Here is a 20,926-nt window from a genome sequence, read left to right as displayed (position 1 = left end):
ACTATCTCAACTTCCCCCATGTTTAAATTAAGTTTGTGACCTCATGCTTTACAGACCTTATTGATGGAGTTGATTGACTTTACTTTTGGACATGAATGAGTTCATTTTGGGATTTTACAGAGTTTATTGACATACTCAGATGATTTAAATGTTTCTCCCATATCGAGGATGCAATCGAGGACAAACATTCTGAAAAGTCAATGTTACGACTCAGAACTGTCAGCTGACAACAACAGAGAAACGTCTTTCAGGTGAAGTTACCAATTACACGGTTGTCAATATCGCCTGAACAGGGACTTGAACCCTGGACCCTCAGATGAAAAGTCTGATGCTCTACCGAGTCTCAGACGTTCACCAACAGACGTTCATACTTAAAAGTATGCAAACATTACATCCACATACCGTACACAAAAATACCTGGAGGTGGGGCAAATCGTATTTCGATGTTTTTCATGTCGTGCTGTTTCTCATGGTCACAAAGGCCCATGTTTCTTTTTTGCCACAATTGAGACTGAATTATTGTCACCGTGTTTGATTTGTTTAAATGAACATTGTGTGTTGCAGTGGAGCACATCTACTCTCAGAGGCCTCTTAAGAAAGAATCAGCAAATACTACTGTGAGCCTTTGTAAAAACACCCACGCATACATCCACATACAATCATTCATGCAATGCTCCTACTATAGTGACATGCTTCTTATGTGCTCTGTGCAGATGCGTTCAGGAAGCTCACATGGCACCAACACACATCCACTGAGGTATGCACACACACACACACACACACACACACACGCAAACACACTTGCACACACACTTATACTTGCACACCATACCATTGAATATATATTTAAAAGTGTGCTCATTTTGTGTGTCAGGGACAAGGACTCAGATTCTTCAGATGACGACTATGATGATGTGGATGCGTAAGCCTCTCACACACACACACACACACACACACGCGTGAGCACACACACACGCTCGATATACTCTTTGTCTGCCCACAGTGTCACAATGTCAGCGGACCAAACGCCACCTCCACTTCCTCCCAGGGTAAACAAATCGATCACAGGATTTAATTTAATCCCTGATTTAATGTCCCTAAATTAATCTAAATGTGTATGTGTGTGTGTGTGTGTGTGTGCGTATAGCCCAAAGTGCGTTCGAGCTCAGAGGAACTAATTTGGGTAGAAGACGATGGTGCTGTAAAACTCTCTTCACTGTGCGTCCCCTCGCCCCTCGTCAGGACGTCTAGTGGGACACACGTCAAAGCAGCTCCACACCGGAGACTCACCACACACTCAGGTCAGACATACATGCACACACACACACACACACACACACACACACACACGCACACACACACACACACGCACACGCACACGCACACGCACACGCACACGCACACGCACACACACACACACACACACACATGCACTTAACTCACTTTAATTACTCAATTTATTTGTTGATGTGCCTCATTGGGCACTGGGCATTTTATTGATACTTTTTTGACATTGTTTTGTGAATTTTTGATGGCCTTTTGTTACTTTATTCATGGACTTTATTTAGTGATTCTATTGAGGGACTTGTTTTTTTAGAGACTTGATTGATGGATTTTAATGACTTGATTGATGCGCATTTGTGAATCCATTAACTAATCAACTGAAGTGACTGCATTGATGCTCTTTGGCGACCTTATTTTAGAGATGTAAACGACTTTAGAAACTTTATTTAGTGACTTCATTAATGGCCTTCACTGACTTTATTGATGGTTTTTGCTGACTTAATTGAATGAATTTTTGTGATTTTTTAAGCGATTTTACTAATTAAGTAACTTGATTTGTGTGTGTGTGTGTGCGTGTGTGCGAGTGTGTGTGCGTGTGTGTGCGTGTGCGCGCGTGCGTGCGTGCACGCACATGATGCAGACCGTATGTCCTTTCCGTTGTTAGGCCAACAAATGGCGCCCTTACCTCCTCAGCTGCCTCCGAAAAGACACCAGCAACCTTCGTCACAGGTATGAGTCCAAGTCCACTCGCTCTTATTATTCCACTTTAAACCTTCACCTACAATTACCTAAAAAAATACGATGGTATGATACAACAATTTTTTTTTACTCATTATTCATAGTGGGTTTTTAAATTAATGATCAGTGAAAAAGCCACAAATCTTTACGCACTGTTCCTTTAAGTAAGAACACTTCAACTTGACCTTTGACCCTCATATTAAAAGTCTGACGGCAAACCAACTCAACTACCCAGGTGCTGCCTGTTATTGTTGCTTTTTAACCACTGCAGACTATAACAAATGCAGATTTATGACGGACCACCGAAATTCTTACCAGACCTGATTAACCAGTGCTTTTATTGATTGACTGAAGTGACTTTATTGGGAAATAGATAGCAGAAAAATCTCCAATGCCTCATAGAAAGCATTTGCCCTTCCTCAGACAACTAGGCTCATATAAACTTATTCTGCTGTTGCAAAGGCTTAATTGAAATATGCAGCATGTTATAAAGACATCAGATTTTTCTAGTATTTTTTTCTGAAGGAAAAAAAAGTTGTTTTCTTTTTTTAGAATGTCTGTACAGGGACTGGGCGGCCCGGTAGTCCAGTGGTTAGCACGTCGGCTTCACAGTGCAGAGGTACCGGGTTCGATTCCAGCTCCGGCCTCCCTGTGTGGAGTTTGCATGTTCTCCCCGGGCCTGCGTGGGTTTTCTCCGGGGGCTCCGGTTTCCTCCCACATTCCAAAAATATGCACGGCAGGCTGATTGAACACTCTAAATTATCCCTAGGTGTGAGTGTGAGCGTGGATGGTTGTTCGTCTATGTGTGCCCTGCAATTGGCTGGCAACCGATTCAGGGTGTCCCCCGCCTACTGCCCGGAGACGGCTGGGATTTGCTCCAGCACCCCCCACGACCCTAGTGAGGATCAAGCGGTACGGAAGATGAATGAATGAATGAATGAATGTACAGGGACTGGAACCCAGCATCCTCAAATTAAATTCTAAGGCTCTACAAACTGAGACATCCCAGCTGTGTTTTTTCAATAGTCCACTGCTAATTTCAGGCACACCTGTTGTAAAGGACGACTAAACTTGATGGATGAGCGATTGACTTGTATCTTTGGTGATGGAATTTTATGATTTATTTATTGTCTTCAATGACTTTACTGTAGTGACTTTGTTGATGGAGTTACCTGACTATTAAAAGACTAATGCCTTTGTTAATGGGCGTTAGTGGCTTTATTTTGTGACACTATTGACAGACTTGATTGAGGAACTTGTGTGACTTCATCAACTTTTATGACTTTGTGGAAGGACTTTAATGGATCAAGGTGACTGTGATAATCTCTCGAACTATCCCGGCTCTGAGCTTACATGTGTCTCAGTAAAGAACTTGCAAACTATCTGAGGTGGTACAGTGCAGTGTCCTCCCTCCTGGTTCAGATCTACTTTAAGAAGATTTTCCAAGGCTGTCCTCTCAAAGTAAAGTGCACCACCACCTGGAAACACCCAGACACCAAAGGTACCAAAAAGGGAACACTCTTTTTTTAAATTTTTTTTTTATTTTCAGTGTGCGACTCATTGTGTGTTTCTGATACCTCACTCTCTAGAGCAGCACCTGGTTGTGGGCACAGAGGAGGGTATCTACACAATCAAACTCAATAGCTCGGAGGCCACCATGGAGCTGGTATGCTTAATTTCTGGGTTATTCTGTGGGTTTTATTGATTTCTATCGTGCATTGAGGTGGTTGTCATGGATAACTGGTGAGACGAGCACTCGCATGAATCTTTTTTGACCCGTATTTTGAGTGTGTGATTGTGATCCAGCATCATCATGCTGGTTATCATGTGTAACTGGCGAGAGGACCTATCATATTAATCTTATATGATACCTACATCGAGTGTGGACATGTCATCAAGCTTACCATCAACATTTTTTGTTTTGCTGATTATTTCTAAGTGACCAACCCTGGTCTCCTTAAGAAAATGCTAACCGGATGATCTGTTTTCCTCTTGTCCAGTTGTATCCTGGCAAGTGCACCTGGGTCTACAGCTGCCACAATGTACTCATGTCTGTCTCAGGTATGTCTTCATCTCCTTCTCATGGACTTGGAGGAACATATGAAGTAATATATAAAGGATTTCCTCCGAAAAGATCCTGTCATTTTTTTTTTTTCAGGGAAATCCTCACAGCTTCACTCCCATTCACTGAAGGAACTTTACGAGCAGGCTCGCAGGGACCAAAGGATGGTGGCTCTGCCCACTCATCGGCTGTTGCCGAGGTAATGCCAGATGCTGCACCACATCTCCATTTTCAACGTGGGTTTTGTACATCCTTAACTGACCCAAGGAAATATGTTCCATGTCGTTAGGAGATGTGCAGTGACGTGTAAAATTGCTGACACCAAAGGATGCAGGACGTGTTCCGTCGGTATTCGCAAACATGATAATTACCACAAATATTATGGGTTCCTTTCTACACCTTCTTCGCCTTCTAATAACATCTGTGCCTTTGCTTCTCCTCACAAGATTTCCCTGCCTCCTCCTCTCCTAACAACTCCTTTCCTCTTCTAGCTAGAGTACATCTCTGCCTTTTCCTACTAAGCCTCCTTGCCGTGTTCATCCAGCCGAACCACACCTTCTTTGCCCCCTCTTCTTCTAACGAAACCTTCCTCCATTCCTATCCCAACTATATCGCCTTGCTCATCCACTCCTCATGCCGCATCCTTTCCTAACTTGAACTCTTTGCCTCTTCATCTTTGTCTTCTCTCAAGTACACTTTCTAACCTGCTCCTCTCCTTTCTGTATCATTTGCCCTGACTTAACATCCTCACTCCACTTCTCTCTCTTCTCTTCTAACTAACATATCCTATATATCCAAGGCTCATCTGCCCTTCTTCCTTTCCTATATCCCCCCCCAATACATCCAACTGTATCTCTTTGCCTCCATCTCTCCAAACTAAACCTTCATCCTTTTCTTTTAAGGATACCTCCTTCCCCCATCCTCTCCTCACTATGCCAACCTACAACCTACATTCTCCTAACTACAGCTTGTTGCCTCCTCATCCTGAACCTATCTTCTGAACTACACCTACACCCTTCTCCATCCACCTAATTTCTGCCAAATGATACCTTCTGCCTCATCCTCCTTTCCCAACTATACCGACTCCACCATCTCTCCTAACTACACCTCACTAACTTGTTCTCCCCGTCTGATATTTTTGAGGCGTGTGTTACTTTTTTCAGCGGACAACTTCCTGTGCTGTGCGCTGGAGTCTAGTGTGGTGCTGCTGCAGTGGTACGAGCCAATGAACAAATTCATGCTGATCAAGGTGGGCAGAGCTACAACAAGGGGAGATGTTTTATTTATTTTGTTTAATAAAGCACTTCACAAACGAGTATGATGTTGTTCTATCAATGTAGCATTTTGACTTCCCGCTCACCAACACACTGCGGGTGTTTGAGACAGTGCTGGACCCCCAGCAGGAGTACCCACTGGTCTGCATTGGTGTCTCTCGGGGGTCCGGTGACACACTGCCTGTCGCTTTGGAGTACATCAACCTCAACTCGAGCACTTCCTGGTTCATGCGCACTGACACGGGTGAGCCTGTGTGTGTGTGTGTGTGTGTGTGTGTAAAGTGTGTGGCTATTGCTACTGCTTGCTTGAAGATTTTTTTAAACTACCGTACTTATCAGATCTGGTAACTCCCTGGCACAGCTTTCTTCAGGCTTTTGTATAGTCTCGTGACTGGCAGCAGGAGTTATCAACTCCTGGGGCCTACAAACATCGCCTATTGTTTTTTTACTCCAGGATGTCATGTACATTCTTGATGCTGATGAGCTGTCACAGACATTTGAGTTGAGTGGATGGCTATCAACCATGAGGTGGGCAGGAATTTTCCATGGCGTTTGCAGTTCATTGGCTTTTGCAGATATAATTGATAAACTGCATAGATGTCAAACATAAACCATGTCAAAGACTCATTTGATTATCTTAAGCATATAACAATTTTGATGGCATGAAACCTTCGGACATTTTCATTAATAAACGTGGCTCCAGTCACATTATGGACAGAACAAGCCACAAGCCACTGTCTGTGCCGACACATAGAATGAAGGGAGAGCAACGACAAAGCCTCCTTCCTGTAGTTAAGGTCACCTCCTACCTCATACTACCAGTAATTAAAAATAGACAGCATGTGTTGGTTTTTAATATTCACTGCACACGCATATGTTCATGCCTGGACTGTGCATGTATTGCCCGCGCACAGGGGCTTGATAAAACTTGCATCCATTAAGAGGTCTCGTACACATTTAATAAAGATTTAAACTGTGTGTATATTGTCACAGATCAACGCTACTCAGATACCATGCAAGTCAACCAGTTGGACAGCAACTCGCTGCTGGTCCTATTCGAAGGTAAATTCATGTTCATTTCGTCCTCATACTATATATTGTTTTTCATTCATTTGTCAGTCATCTTTCACACTGCAGGAGCAGCACACATTGTAAATTTAGAGGGGGAACTAAAGAGCGGCCAGCCTCACAAGACCACCTTCTCACACAATGTGGAATCTGTAGGTGGGTGGTAACATAAAAGAGGCGCGAGTGGTGTGTGAGCATGTTGCATTATGAGTAATGTGGTTCTTTGTAAGATTCTTTTCATTTGGCTAAATATGCTGCTCAAAAGATTAGAAACAGTGGTATATGCAAACTACATTTATCAACTAATTAAGAAAGGAGAACTGTCATTGCACCGTTACTAATAGTCAGAAATACTGTCATAGTAATAATCAGATAGCAGTAAATAAATGGCCACTTTTGTTGAAACCGATTACTCATTCCAATACTTTTAAAATGTGGATGCATAATAATATAATAGCGTTTGGCTGGCAACCAGTTCAGGGTGTACCCCGCCTACTGACCAGAAGACAGCTAGAATCGGCACCAGCACGCCCGCGGCCCTTGTGAGGGGAAGCGGATTATAAAATTGTTGAATAACTGAAAAAAGTAAAATACATAAAGGTGTCAATAAAAAGTAATTGTCTGAAATGTTTGGATCGCTTCACCCACCACTGGTGTATGGTAACAACTGACTTCTCAAAAATGCACAAAAAAAACAAACAAACAAACAAAAGCTCCCTAACCAACATTCATTCATTCATCTTCCTAACCGCTTGATCCTCACTAGGGTCGCGGCCTAACCAACATGTGGATTAAATTTTAAATTAAAACCACTGCTTGAAGCTTATCATTTTTTTTTTTTGCTCATATTGCTCAAATGGTAGTAGCTGAAGAGACTTGAACCCTGGACCTTGAGATTAAAAGTCTTACCAACTGAAGTACCCAGGGTCTGAGTACAGTAACAAACCATACTAAAGAGATCACAACAACTCAGTCATTCATTTTTTTCTCTGCAGTGTATTTGGAGGACACATTTTTAGCGGTGTGGCGTCACGGCTGGTTAAGGACAAAAAAAGGCAAAGTGTTAGAGGAGAACACCGACCCCAAGAAAATATTCCGGCTGGTACAATCTGACAGGTTTGACATTTTGTTCTTTACATCTGATTCCAAACCAGTGTAATTTAAAACATTTTTGTCCACAACGTAGCTCTGTCAAAAGACACTTTCAAGAAATGGCAATGTTACAAAAACAATGTCATTCAGTCGGACAACCAATGTCATTGGGGTGGCGGGGGTGGTAGTGGTAGGTGCTATAGTTCTACTTCAATCCTGTCGGTAATTGTGAGTTGCATTTCTAAATGGGTATCAGTTGTGACCGAAGTTTTTCCACTTTAACCCTCATAAGTAAATCCATTTTGCCCAATTAGCAACTTGAAGTAAGCTAGTTCATGAAATGATTGGCTGAGCTCCGCCAAGGCCCAATGACCCTAGGAAAATAAAATCTGGATGATCCAGACGTTGTAGTTCCACTTCAGTCCTGAATGTGGCAGAATAACAATGTCCATTACAAAATGGTGGCCAACTGTCATACGTGAAAATGAATACCTCGATCTGATGAAAGTTAGCTTGCTTCTTAGCATAAAGCGCCTAGACAGAAATTAGCATAGGCGTTATAAATCTTCAAATAACTGCAACTTAAACGCATATGAAGCCGCAATACAATAATTAGAGCATACAGTGATAATCTCTCCTTCATGGGAACAATGAATAGCCAAATAGACAATTTATTTTACTTATGCTTCATGACTTCCTGTAGTGTTGTCCTGTACTTCTAAATATCATACTTGAACATAAACTTAACAAATGTTGGGCGATAACAGCATACACTGTGACGTCCATGCAGGATGGTTGTTATGGAGACGCACCAGACCAAGGACCCCTCGGGGCTGTCCAACCTGTACTTGCTGGAGATTGCTGAGAATTACGTCATGCTGCCCTGATGGCCCGTGAGCAAAGCACTATGGGACACGTGGCGTTTCCCAGCAGCATTCATAAGATAACTGGAGCCTTGCCCTCACTTGGTGGAACTGGTTTCAGTGGGATCCAGTCGCGAGATTGTCAGTCAGTGGTGCAATGACCGGTGTTGCACGTCCATGTATTAAAGTAACTTAAAGTCTCCACAAAATGACTTGTCCAGTAATATGTCATTGTTTCATAAATAAATTATAAGATTCAATATTCCAAAAGTTTTATTGTTTTGAAGAGTCAAGTAAAAGCTATAAGAATTTATAAACGAATAAAACTGCAAATATTTGAGCAGTTGTGGTGAGTGGTTTATGTCTATAAAATAGAGAAACAAATAGTACTATTCATGCATTAATGAGGTCAATATTACAGTGCAAATACAAAAAGATATTGACAGTTAATTGTAGTCAACTAAGAGTATTGTTATTTTAGAATATCGCTGTGTAAAATGTAGTTCTCCAAATAATTACTTTAGTGTTTAATGAAAAAACTGCTGAAGTACTAACTAAAACTTCTGAGTGCTATATTTTTTAAGAGTCCATGATTATCAAATATAACGTAGGAATGCTGTATGCCAATTCAAATATTGCCAACACTATCATTTTAAATGATGTCTTTTAATTGCAAAACCATAATCTAAAACTAATTCATTCAGATTATATTTTTAAATTAACAGTCCTTGTTTACACACATACCATAATACAATACATGAAAAAGCACCGCCTTTCATTCTATATACAGTAATTATAGTTAGACGTAATTCAATTATTATGAACTTCAACAGATGGATTCACCCACATACAGGACTGTGTCAGTAATGCTGCCATCTGTTTCATTACTTAAGAACAATATTGATTCTGACAACTTAGATTTTATCTTCAGTGCTGTGCATATCCTGCAGATGGCTTTTCTCCCTCCTTCTGAAAGAGCACAACTATATTTCGTGTTCTGTTCCGATCATCGCGGAGCTTCAGCGCACGGATTGCCACTGCTTGTGCACGGAACACAACGTCCCTCCAACCTGCTGGAGCTGTGGAGTGAAGGAGAGTTTCACTTCTCTCACTACGCCATGCCACTTAAAGAGATCAACACACAAAATACTCCCATAATTTTGTGTGAGTTACTTTCAGCTTCATTACACTTAATAAAACCATTTTGTTTCTTTACTTTCTCCTCTACTGCTTTGAAGGCCCGACTGATTAATCTTCTTTTAAAAACAGAAAAAAACTAACAGATGGCAAAAAAAAAATCAGCCGATTTAATGCATTCCAACATAATACAAAGATATTTTTAGTGAACAAATTATCAATATAACATATAGTAGTCATAATCAGAAGAATGATTATGATAATAAGAATCGGAAAAAACAGTTACATTAAAATATTATACATGTGTATTTTTACTGTAACATATAGAGTCGTTGTAATGTATATCAAAAATATCAGTAAAACACAATGAGTATAATAAAGCCAAGGGTGAAAGGACACGGCTGAAAGAAGAAAATAAAGAAAAGCCGTAGTCGCCTCATGTTGATGACGTCTCATTTTGTATTTACTGGAGGACTGACAGAATTCGTAGTGGTACAGGGAAGGATAATATACCATCAAAAGAAACACTTTGCAAGTCAGACAGGTACGACAGCAAAATTCAATCCATTTGAATGCACAGAAGGTTTATTTCATGTATTTCTGGTTAGAATATATGACATTAGTGTCGAAACAGGCATTGACAACTTAGCTTGTTGCTTCCTGTGCTAGTTAACTAGCTAAAATAATCAGCCGTCAGTCAGCTAGCACTGTTTCGTAAAACGAAATCACTCAAGCTGCTCGATGTCATCGTTAAAATAGGGTGACCCGTGAACAAACTCATTAAATTCACGTTTCTGCAAAACAGATGTAGCGAAGTAACGCGTTAGGCTGCCGAGTAGGTAGCCAGTATGAGTATACAAATTGGAATTCCACATTTTATTGTATTAACCCCTTCGTGCGTACTTCATGCATCAACACGGGTCTCACAACAGCTTGCCAATCCAATGGATTTTCACTTATACAATTGTCTATTACACAGCTTGTTTTATACATGCTGTCGTCACCACAGTAACAGCACCATTGTGTAATACATGTACCGGAGTGCTAGTGCTTATTAGCAACCATCAATTCTCCTAGGCTACGATGTACATAATTAAAAATAGGTAGTGAGAATCATGTGACAATGGTTTTCAGTGCGTCCCTTTCAAGGCTATGATCTTGGCTGGACTGAGTGTTGAGCCTCAGTGAGATGACTGACCAGGGCAACAACAACAATCACAACATCTCCTGCAACCCCTTCGCCGCCCTATTCAGCTCGTTGGCTGATGCCAAGCGGTTTGCTTCAGGCCAAAAGTCTGCACCGTTACCCACTGGACCGCCACGTGAGTAATGCAATGCAGAGGTACTCCCTCACGCTGTGAAACTGCTGCTCATGAAGATGAGTAATGAATGTATTTCATTGATTAGATGTGATTATTGACTTAAGCCCATGGGTGCACTCACAATTTTTATGAGGCACTGCATCTATTAGAACAATGGTTCTCAAACTTTTTATACAAAGTACCACCTAAAAAAAGAAGCTCTCCAAGTACCACGTAAACACCCATTACAATATAGTACTATACTGTACAAATACAAGGCATCAATTTCAAACCTATAGGGTACATTCGTTATTATTGTATACCACTGTAACATTATGACATATGAGTGGTTGCTATAGGAGGAAATATGGGTTCAGATCAAAAATATTCCTCAGCACTAATCTGGAATGTTGACCTAAATTGTGCTTAAGTGATGCCTGTTACCGATGTTCCATGACTGTTTTTGTCACATTGTAGAGGATGACTCCGGGGAGAGCCAATCAGAGTCTGAGAACTCTGTGTCGGACAGCATCGACGACAATGACGACTCTGTGGCAGAGATAAGCCGATCCTTCCGATCCCGACAGGAACTGTGCGAGCAACTCAATGTGAATCACATGATCCAGCGTATATTTCTCATCACCTTGGATAACAGTGAGTAAATCAAAACAACTTGTTTTCTCATTAGTGGACTTATTGCACTGTCTCACAGCCTTTATTTATTCTCTTATAGAGGGCCGTATAAAACCACAAAACTAAGACATGTTTGCCACATAGTGGTGAATGTTGATAACTTCAAACTACACTGGCTAATTCGCATTTTTCCCCTCCTCTCAAAAATATTATTTGAAAATATATGTTTTTCACAATTTTCCCCAAAAATGGAAAGATGGGTAGAGTGATATGTTCAATTTATGTCCTATAGATGGCAGTAATGCAGTGTTGCTGCAAACTACAAGACCCAGAAAGATTTTTTTTTTCTCGATAGTATTGGTTGCCACTATCCATTCATCAAGCCTTGACTTCGTCATCAGGTGAAGAGTGTGCGGGAATTGAAGCATGACTCATCACCCTCATGTGATGTGAAGTCTTGCTTTGAGCTCTTTGCACCGACACTTTTACTGTTTGGTGCTTTCTACCGCCTTAATTACCGTTTTGTCTTACTGTTTATTGTGCATGTTAAATTGCTCCATGTACAGCTCTTTGTATGCAGCGATGGCTGTTTGAAAGTGCTCTATCAATACTGTTGACTTGACTTGACACTCTTTCAGGATGAGTCATTATTGATGAGTCAATAAAATGCCCCGGGCCATCCAATAAACACAGCAGTGAAACCCATTTCCCCAACACAGAAATGAACCCAAACTTGTGAATTGAATCCTCTTTTTCTTATGCACACTTTTTTTTTATACTCACCTCTAGGTGATCCCAGTCTGAGAGCGGGCAATGGGATCCCCCCTCGCTGTGTTTACCTGGAGGAGATGGCAGCTGATCTGGATGGACAGGATTGGCTGGACATGGACAACATGGAGCAGGTTGGATAGCCACAATCGTTTTGTTTTTATGGAATATTTCCCTGCAGCCTATTAGCGGGGCTTTATTTTGAAGGGGAAAAGAACTTAACACATTTTGGCATGTACTTGCGCTGTTTCCTTTTACTAGGCACTTTTTAATCGTCTGCTGCTGCTTGAACCAGGAAACCATCTCATCTACATGACATCATGCAGTGCTGTGAACCTGTCAGCTGACCGTGACGCTGGAGAGAAATGTGCCATTCCATACCTCTTTGCTTGTTATCAAAGGGCAAAGGAAGAGGTATTATAATAATAATAAAAATAATAAAATGTTTTTATGTGGGACCAGTCCATGGCGCAAAAATTGTGGCCACTTCTGCACTTAATTGTTGACTACAAATACCCCTTAGGTGTTCAGCCCCTATTGGAGCGTTAATACATCATTTCATTGACCTTGTTTTGGGCAAACAAGGACAATCTTCATTATTTTGTAACTTTTACATTTGGCATGAAGTATGAAATGTTGGCAAAAAGTAAAATTTATTTTTGCTCTCATCAGGTGACCAAGGTTCCGGAGAAGTTATTGCCATTTTCCGTTCGTTGTAAGAATCTGACAGTCTCAAACACGCGCACAGTTCTGCTCACCCCAGAAATCTACGTCAACCAACGTGTGTATGAGCAACTTCTGGACCTGCTACTTGAAGCTTACAGTAGAGCACGTATGTTCTGGATTGAACCCAGTCAAGTTCCTTGTGTGTTGACTTTGTACAGTGGAAGCCTAATGTGTCAGTTTTGCTCCTTTCAATGTCCCAATGGCATTTCAGAGCCAGAGGAGGTGGTGGAGTTTGTTGAGGAGGTGATTGCTGGCTTGCTCTCTGACCAAGAGGTGCGGACCTTCAAGGAGGTGATAGTTCCAGTGCTTGATATCTTCCAGGGTCGAATCAAAGACATTGATCTGTGTCAGCCCTTCTTCTACTTCTACCTTGATGTACTTCTCTACTTCAGCTATAATAAAGATATTGCCAAGGTCAGAAAGCACTCTGGTAGATCTTTTTTGTTGACGTTACAAGTGCCCACTGATACTTGATGCTTCCAGGTATTGATGGAGCACATTCAGCCCAAAGATCCGGCAAATGGGTTGCTGTACCAAAAGAGCCTACTCGGAACCGTGTTGAATGTGTCTTGCCTGCTGAAAACACCGGGAGTGGTAGAAGGACATGGCTACTTCCTGAACCCATCCCGTTCCAGCCCTCAGGAGACTAAAGTCCAGGAGGCGAACATCCACCAGGTGAAGATTTCTGATCATCTTACGTTGTCAGTGTCTACCCAATGAAGGCATCAGGGCTCGGTGATGACGTTTACACCTTCTTTTGCAGTTTATGGGCCAGTTTCATGACAAGCTGCACCAAATGTTTAAATACTTGCTGCAGCGGTCGAGTGAGACGCGCCACCTGCTGCTGTCATGGTTGGGCAACTGCCTGCACGCAAACGCTGGCCGGGCCAAGATTTGGGCCAATCAAATGCCAGAGCTCTTCTTTCAGATGTATGCCTCAGATGCATTCTTCTTGAATTTGGGCGCAGTGCTTCTGAAGTTGTGCCAGCCCTTCTGCCGGCCACGTTCATCCAAATTGCTCACATTTAATCCCACGTACTGCGCAGTCCGAGACCTAAGTGATGAAGAGAGGTGCATTCGCAATGTGCATGCGAGAGGTAAATATAGCTTCCTTCTAGTGATCCAGTTATTTAGATGCTCTTGGTTTAAGTTTTATCGGAACACTGTTAATTTGGCATGTCTTTGGAGTGACACTTTCCAGTGAATTAGATCCACAGTTGAGTGATCAGCTGTATCCTTCGCCAGGTCTTGACAAGGAAACCTGTCTGACCCCCATGCCCTCCCAGCCCACGCAGGAGCCTGCTGCCGAGTCCTACAGCCTGCTGACAGAAAACCTCGTCCTCACCCAGCTCACCCTGCATCTCGGCTTCCACAGGTTTGCCTTCACATCCCCCAAATTGTGCAAAACGTGTCAGGTTTTTATAGGTTGTTCGGAAAATGTGATGTAACAACTAACACTTTTAAATGCCGAGCAATCGGTTCCTCCTAATCCATTGTGTCCCGAGTATAGCCATATGTGTTGTGTTGTCGCATCCGCAGACTCCATGAACAGCTGGTCAAGATGAACCAGTTTCTGCACAGGCTTCAGGTGACGTGCGAGGAGGCCCATCGCACAGGAAACCCCATGTCGGAGCAGCTCTTGGAGCAATTTGAACGCCTGATGATTGTCTTCTTGTCAACCAAAGCTGCCACCACACAGCCCGCCATGCTGCAATGCTGCCTTAACCTCCAAGCATCCACTGCTGCTCTGCTGGTGCAGTTTGCTTTGGGAAACCACGGCCATGAACATGTAGCACTGAGTTTTCCGCTGCCCACACTGCAAAGCACCATGCTTTGCTTTGTACCAGGTAAGGTGATGTAATTAATGTATTAACCCATACGCAGGTTTCCTTGAGTGGCATGTTCATGAATCACTGCCAAAGTAAAGTTCATTTTATTCCAGTTTAAAGTGCAATACTTGCGTCTTTAATGTGATGGTGGCACTGTACTTGCAGAGCTGAGTATTTTTTGACATGGTAGCAAACTTTTGAGAGTCCTTGTGTTAAACATTCTTGTATGTTTTTTCAGAGTTTTTTGTGGAGAACTTGGGAGATTTTTTCATCTTCCTTCGTCCATTCGCTGATGATGTTTTGGAGACCTCCGCTGAGAGTCTTGAGCAGATTCTTAACTTTATCACTGTCTTCATGGGTAATGTAGAACGGTACGGTATCGGATTTAATTGTGTCCGATAAAACATAACCCCATTAATGCTTCATCAAACGTTTCATGTTGCTTCCACGACAGAATGAAGAATCCACATTTAAGAGCAGAGCTAGCAGAGGTCTTGGAGGCGGTGATGCCCCACATGCTGCCTCTGGCGCCCGGTACTCCTCAGCCAATCGTCTTCCAGCGACAGAGAGTCTTTTGCTCTTACAAATATGCACCTCAGTTGGCCGAAGCCCTCATCACTGTGTTTGTCGACATTGAATTTACAGGTGAGACACTGCAGCTTGAAGAAAAGAATGTAAAGGTATCGTATATTATATTGTCGCAGTCAGACGGAAAACCCCCATCTAAATATGGTCAATTTCATATTTTTCACAAATGGATCGTATTTGTCTGGCCTCGCGTCATCTGTTCTGTTTACGTGTAATTAACCCATTTAAAGTCTCTGCCGCTTCACCATGTTTGCTTTGAAACCTGCTTTTTCCCTTGTTGTTCTTCAGGTGATCCTCACCAGTTTGAACAGAAGTTCAATTACAGAAGACCCATGTATCCCATCCTCAAGTTCATGTGGGGCGAAAATAACTACAGAGAGAGTATCAAGGTAATAGAAGGGATTTGTTTATTCAGGTTTGAAAACATTCCACCAATTTGATAATTATGTTCTTATTTCCACCCAGGTAACCGTGTATGGAAGCAATGAAATAATGTACTTTGTGTTTTCTCAGCATTTGGCAGACTATGCATCCAAGAACCTCGAAGCCATGAATCCTCCTCTGTTCCTTAGGTTCCTCAACTTGCTGATGAATGATGCCATCTTCCTTTTAGATGAGGCTATTCAGGTGAGGCTACGAGATAAAAATCTCTGCTATCACAATGCCGAAAATATTTTTTTTTTCTATTTTCACTTAGCGTTTTCTTTTATTTATTTTTTTATCTTGCAGTACCTGAGTAAAATCAAGATCCTGCAGTTGGAGCGGGATCGAGGAGAGTGGGCTGACCTGGCCCCCGATGCCCGAAGGGAAAGGGAGTCCAGCCTACAGATGTTTGGACAGCTGGGCCGCTTCCATAACATCATGTCTAATGAAACCATCGGCACACTGGCCTTCCTCACTTCAGGTCAGACCAATTCAATATATATACTTCAAATCAATCCATCAGTCCTTGCAGTTCTGTTGCAGTAATGTCCTTTTTCCCCCATAGAGATCAAAGGGATCTTTGTGCACCCTTTCTTGGCTGAGAGGATCATCTCCATGCTCAACTACTTCCTGCAGCACTTGGTAGGACCCAAAATGGGTGCTCTTAAAGTGAAGGACTTCAGTGAGTTTGACTTCAAGCCCCAGCAGCTTGTCTCTGACATCTGCACCATCTACCTGAACCTGGGGTACGTCGTGAACATTTTCTTGAGTACTGCGAACGGTATTAGGTGTTTTAAGCGCAAACGATTTCGTTATTATGACTTCATCTTTTGGAGCCATTGTGTTAGCGAGAGGGGAAATACAGTTGCACTTACTTTGGTTGACAAAGTTGTATTTGTACGTTTCGTTGCCAGAGATGAGGAGAATTTCTGTGCTACCGTCCCAAAGGATGGACGTTCATACTCCCCTACCCTCTTTTGCCAAACGGTGAGGGTACTGAAGAAAATCAACAAGCCCGGGGATATGATTGTGGCTTTTGGACTCCTTGCTGATAAAATAAAGGTATCATTTGATGCTGGAGAAGATGATCAAAATATTTTTTTTTCTTAAGGGGGATTGTGTATCTCTGCGCTGTCAAATTGTCCTGTTACTCTGCCTGCACTCTAGTCCCATGCAGATCGACAGCAACAGGAGGAGGAGACTTACTCAGATGCCCCAGAAGAGTTCCTAGATCCTATCATGTCCACACTGATGCTGGATCCTGTTCTTCTTCCTTCTTCCAACGTCACAGTCGACCGCTCAACTATAGCAAGGCATCTCCTCAGGTTAGTTCCCAACTAACATCAGGACTGAAGATGATTTACACACTGCCTGTAATTATGTCACTACTATGTTATTAGGTCTAACTGATTCATCTCACAGCTTTCTCTCCACAAACCAACATATCAGTGTTCCGTTGAAAGCAGACCAAACTGTGCATTTGGTCCACACCTGAGTTGATTGCTGTGTGAGGGTTTTGTCACAGTTTTGATGCCTCCACGCTAACCCCAGCTAGAACAAAACCTACAGAGCACGCTTCTTTGTAGAGCTTATGTAAAAAGAGTGTGTCCTCATTCCAGTGACCAGACAGACCCGTTCAACCGCAGTCCTCTCACCATGGACCAGATCAGGCCAAACGAGGAGCTCAGACAACAGATCTTACAATGGCTGGATAAGCATAAGCAGGAGAGGCTGCAGCTGGGACCAAGTGACCAAACTTGATCCGCTCGGTGCCTAACAATGACTACATCCTTGTTTGATTCCCTCTTCCACATCTAGAGTGCCCCTCTGCCTTGTTTTTTTTTTTGTTTTTTGGGTGGCTTATCTGTGGTGTACTTGTCGCCGCAGATTGCAGACTCTTGTCTCATACTGCATTTAAATCCTATTTAAGACAGATCAACCAACATGCAACACAGCTGGTTGACTTGCTGTTTTTCTGTGCCAATGGTAAACATTTGCATTATGGGAGTGATGCGATCTTGAGCAGGAGAGGAGAATTACAGGACGGTGAAAAAGCATTTGCCCCTTCTTGATTCTGATGTATTTATTTTTTTACCTGTTTATCTCATTTAAATGTTTCGTATCGTTATCAAGTCGATTTTAACTTCTTTGGCCCATCACACACCGAGAGACGCAACTGAACAGGACAGTCGTAAACAAAGAGGTGATCATTTGAAAATGTAAACACTGGGAGAGGAAATGAAGTGTTCCACATTGAGATGTATCCATTTTCCAATTATTTTGAGAAATCATGAACATGAGTGTCATCACATAGTAATTATTCATAATAGCATATAATAATTTTATTCAGAGTAATTTTAGCAAATGTTTCAAACTGGTAGTCCTTTGGATTTATCAATTCCCAAGAAGTAGTTGTCAAAGTTTTTACTGAACCAGAAACAACATGGCACAATTGTCAAGCAAGAAGTGGATTTCACTGGTCAATGTAGCAGTTGTATAATACTACAAAGAGGAAAGCCGGGTGAGAAATAAAGGAGTGTGGATAGTTTAGAGAGTGTTGGCAATGATTGCCACATTTTGTTGACAGAGACTCCACGCTGCACTTTTTTAACCACAGGTATTTCTTTGAAACATATATATACATATATAGATACAGTATATATAGATAGTATCCATCTATATATATAGATACAGTATAGCGAGCGAGAGAGAGAGCGAGAGAGATATGCATACTGGATATACTCTATTAATATGGCTTGGCAGCCCTCAACTGGGTCTCGCGTCTGACTCGGAAACCTAATTTTTGTTGTGAAAGCTCATGTGACCCGACGTGATGATTTCAATTGCCTGTTTGGTCTCCGATGTTGCGACACTGTTCATTTGCAAGTCAAATTTTGAGTTGACGGTTGACCGCTCCTGAAAATTACTAAAAGAATCCCGCATACTGCACGATAGTTAAGTCACGTTGGGCTGCGTCACTTGTGCGGCGGCCTTTACAAAGACAGACAAAGTGAATACCAAATGCAGTTTGTAAATGATGAGGGTGATGAATCTAATTGAGATGCTGTGGTATGAACTAAATTAAAAACAGGCACTTCAAGCTTGAAAACTGGTGAAACAACTGTTGATATTACATAGCGGTAAAATATTTTTTTTCATACCATAACGGGCCTCTGAGAAACTGAAATGGTTCCCTGAAACAAAAAGGATTCCTCAGCCCTGTATTGAGTTTTTGCTCGTTTGACATTCACAATCACGAGTGTGGCCACTGATCATGTGCAAACCAGTTGCACATCTTAACACTTTTACCATCTGAACAAAATTTCACACAGCAACATAAGCATTTTGCAACACAAAGATGACAGATAGATAACATTTATTACTTGGGCTCCAACTACAATGACTGAAGTAATATGCAGCACTTTTGGTTAAAACTGCATGCAAGATGTAGATATAAATAGAACTTAAACTTGAAGGCAAATCTATTACAACCTGTGAGGTATTTACTTACAGCCCTCATTGTATTTGTTGTGTAAGTAACAATGACAGCGCCACAAGCACACGCCAGCATTTAAAGTTCCGACATGAAATAAAGAATGTGTTCGTCTGTCAGACACTCATTCAGGAAGTCACGCTGGAAAATCCACTATGCATAGCACAATTACTTAGTTTTAAATGTGATTTTTTTTGGGCCAACTATGGGCTTGCTAGTGCTTGACAAAAAAAAACACAGGTCTATAAAAAACAAAAACAAATGACCAATTATACAAATGTGATTTTCTCTTTCGGAGGGGCTGAACACATGGGGCTGTCATTGGTTCTGTTTACCCAATGCAACAAAGATTGGGGACAGGGGGGTCATTATTAATGTTTTGTAATGTTAAAGAGATGGCAAAGTTCCCAGGGAAGCATTGACTTTCAATTTAACATAATCAGTGTTGGGATAATATATACAATATATTCCAAAACTATGGGGTGCTAGATGTTTTGTCCTTTTTTTTCTTTCCATCTTTTGTAACAAGTGTTTATCATGACAACAGATGTCACCTCAATTGCCCTTTAAATCATTAACAAGTGATCGCTGAGTGTTTTTGCAAGGTTTTGATATTGTTTGCATTAACATGAAGCAACCGAATTACACTTTTGGGACATTTTATTTCTTGTTAGATAGAGAGCTGCAGATAATGTGCAAGGTGGGGGTCAATTCAATGAACGCAGGATTATCCTTCCAGAGATTTTAATAAATAAGTTATCAAATGTGGCTGTGATGAAGAAGAAAAAACGTGAAGGAAGTATGTGATGATTTGGCATGCCTGTGCTTTATGTTAAAGATCTTAGGTGAAAATATAATCCTATATTTTTGTTTTATTGTAAAATTTTACTTTGAGTATACAGTATGATTAAAAAAATTGTCTTATTTTTTTGTGGCTACATGCTCGATTTTATGTAATTTACCAATGCATAAGATGAGGTGGCCATTGCTCATTAATGACTGCCTACATAAAAATAAAATACAATCGCAGACTCATCAAGCAATACAATACAATTGTATTTTGCCATTTTAATTTACTTTTTGGTGTTTAACCAGTGAAATCTGGAATATTTCAACATAACCATGTCAAATCAGCTTTGTTTTGAGTGCACGTGGAATGGTGACCGACTGGTTAGCACATCGGCCTCACAGTGCCACAGGTGCAGGGTTCAATTCCGGCTCTGGCCTTAATGTGTGAAGTCTGTGTGTTCTTTCCATGCCTGTGCGGGTTTTCTCTGGGTATTCCAGTTTCCTCCCACATTCCACAAACAGGCATGGCAGGCTAGTGGAACACTTTTAATTGTCTCTAGGTGTGATTGTGAGCGTGAATGGTTGTTTGTCTGTGTGCCCTGCGATTGGTTTGCAACCAGCTTAGGGTGTACCCTGCCTACTCCTCGAACACAGCTGGCATAGGCTCCCACAACCCTCATGGAGATAAACGGAAAATGGATGGAGGGATGGATGGATGGATGTTTTGAGTGCATAGATGTTATCTCCTATGAACACCGTTGTATTTAGCTTAATGGAACAACAGAAACTTACTGTAATGTTTTAAATGTTGAACAATCAAGGTCCAACTTAGAACATAAAAAAAAATACAAAACAGTT

At 41.6% G+C, this 20,926-nt stretch overlaps 2 protein-coding genes across 2 annotated transcripts in view; both read left to right on the top strand.

The window, feature by feature from the left end:
• The window catches only part of LOC127608703 (mitogen-activated protein kinase kinase kinase kinase 5-like), a 55,455-nt gene extending 45,859 nt beyond the window's left edge, over window positions 1-9,596 (top strand). The window contains exons 14-30 of the mRNA XM_052077946.1: window positions 565-617; window positions 714-757; window positions 875-922; window positions 1,004-1,049; window positions 1,148-1,301; window positions 1,925-2,013; window positions 3,445-3,523; window positions 3,612-3,688; window positions 4,023-4,083; window positions 4,181-4,283; window positions 4,374-4,432; window positions 5,248-5,333; window positions 5,425-5,602; window positions 6,352-6,420; window positions 6,496-6,582; window positions 7,422-7,542; window positions 8,309-9,596. Of these exons, the coding sequence (XP_051933906.1) occupies window positions 565-617; window positions 714-757; window positions 875-922; window positions 1,004-1,049; window positions 1,148-1,301; window positions 1,925-2,013; window positions 3,445-3,523; window positions 3,612-3,688; window positions 4,023-4,083; window positions 4,181-4,283; window positions 4,374-4,432; window positions 5,248-5,333; window positions 5,425-5,602; window positions 6,352-6,420; window positions 6,496-6,582; window positions 7,422-7,542; window positions 8,309-8,405 (1,451 nt within the window). The 3' untranslated portion in view covers window positions 8,406-9,596. The remainder of the gene's footprint in view (window positions 1-564; window positions 618-713; window positions 758-874; window positions 923-1,003; window positions 1,050-1,147; window positions 1,302-1,924; window positions 2,014-3,444; window positions 3,524-3,611; window positions 3,689-4,022; window positions 4,084-4,180; window positions 4,284-4,373; window positions 4,433-5,247; window positions 5,334-5,424; window positions 5,603-6,351; window positions 6,421-6,495; window positions 6,583-7,421; window positions 7,543-8,308) is intronic.
• A 292-nt stretch (window positions 9,597-9,888) lies between these two features.
• ube4a (ubiquitination factor E4A (UFD2 homolog, yeast)) lies at window positions 9,889-20,206 on the top strand. Its single transcript, XM_052077941.1, has 20 exons — window positions 9,889-10,062; window positions 10,668-10,840; window positions 11,297-11,473; window positions 12,242-12,354; window positions 12,482-12,634; window positions 12,893-13,052; window positions 13,158-13,360; window positions 13,430-13,621; window positions 13,710-14,043; window positions 14,192-14,321; window positions 14,486-14,793; window positions 15,014-15,146; window positions 15,230-15,420; window positions 15,652-15,752; window positions 15,877-15,990; window positions 16,093-16,267; window positions 16,352-16,532; window positions 16,701-16,848; window positions 16,954-17,111; window positions 17,406-20,206. Exons 2-20 carry the CDS (start codon window positions 10,708-10,710, stop codon window positions 17,545-17,547), a joined length of 3,246 nt encoding a protein of 1,081 aa, XP_051933901.1. The 5' UTR covers window positions 9,889-10,062; window positions 10,668-10,707; the 3' UTR covers window positions 17,548-20,206.
• The last annotated feature ends 720 nt before the right edge of the window (window positions 20,207-20,926 follow it).

This window comes from Hippocampus zosterae, chromosome 10 (genome assembly GCF_025434085.1).
Source record: "Hippocampus zosterae strain Florida chromosome 10, ASM2543408v3, whole genome shotgun sequence".
In the NCBI taxonomy this organism is placed as follows: Eukaryota; Metazoa; Chordata; class Actinopteri; order Syngnathiformes; family Syngnathidae; genus Hippocampus; species Hippocampus zosterae.
This window is presented reverse-complemented; position numbering and strand designations above follow the sequence as displayed.

Bases quoted from the DNA above. Each gene is read 5' to 3' on its own strand.
- ube4a (XM_052077941.1), top strand. From the start codon at position 10,708: ATGACTGACCAGGGCAACAACAACAATCACAACATCTCCTGCAACCCC. The intron at 15,753-15,876 runs GTAATAGAAGGG...GTGTTTTCTCAG, and splicing joins ACTACAGAGAGAGTATCAAG to CATTTGGCAGACTATGCATC. The intron at 17,112-17,405 runs GTTAGTTCCCAA...TCCTCATTCCAG, and splicing joins ATAGCAAGGCATCTCCTCAG to TGACCAGACAGACCCGTTCA.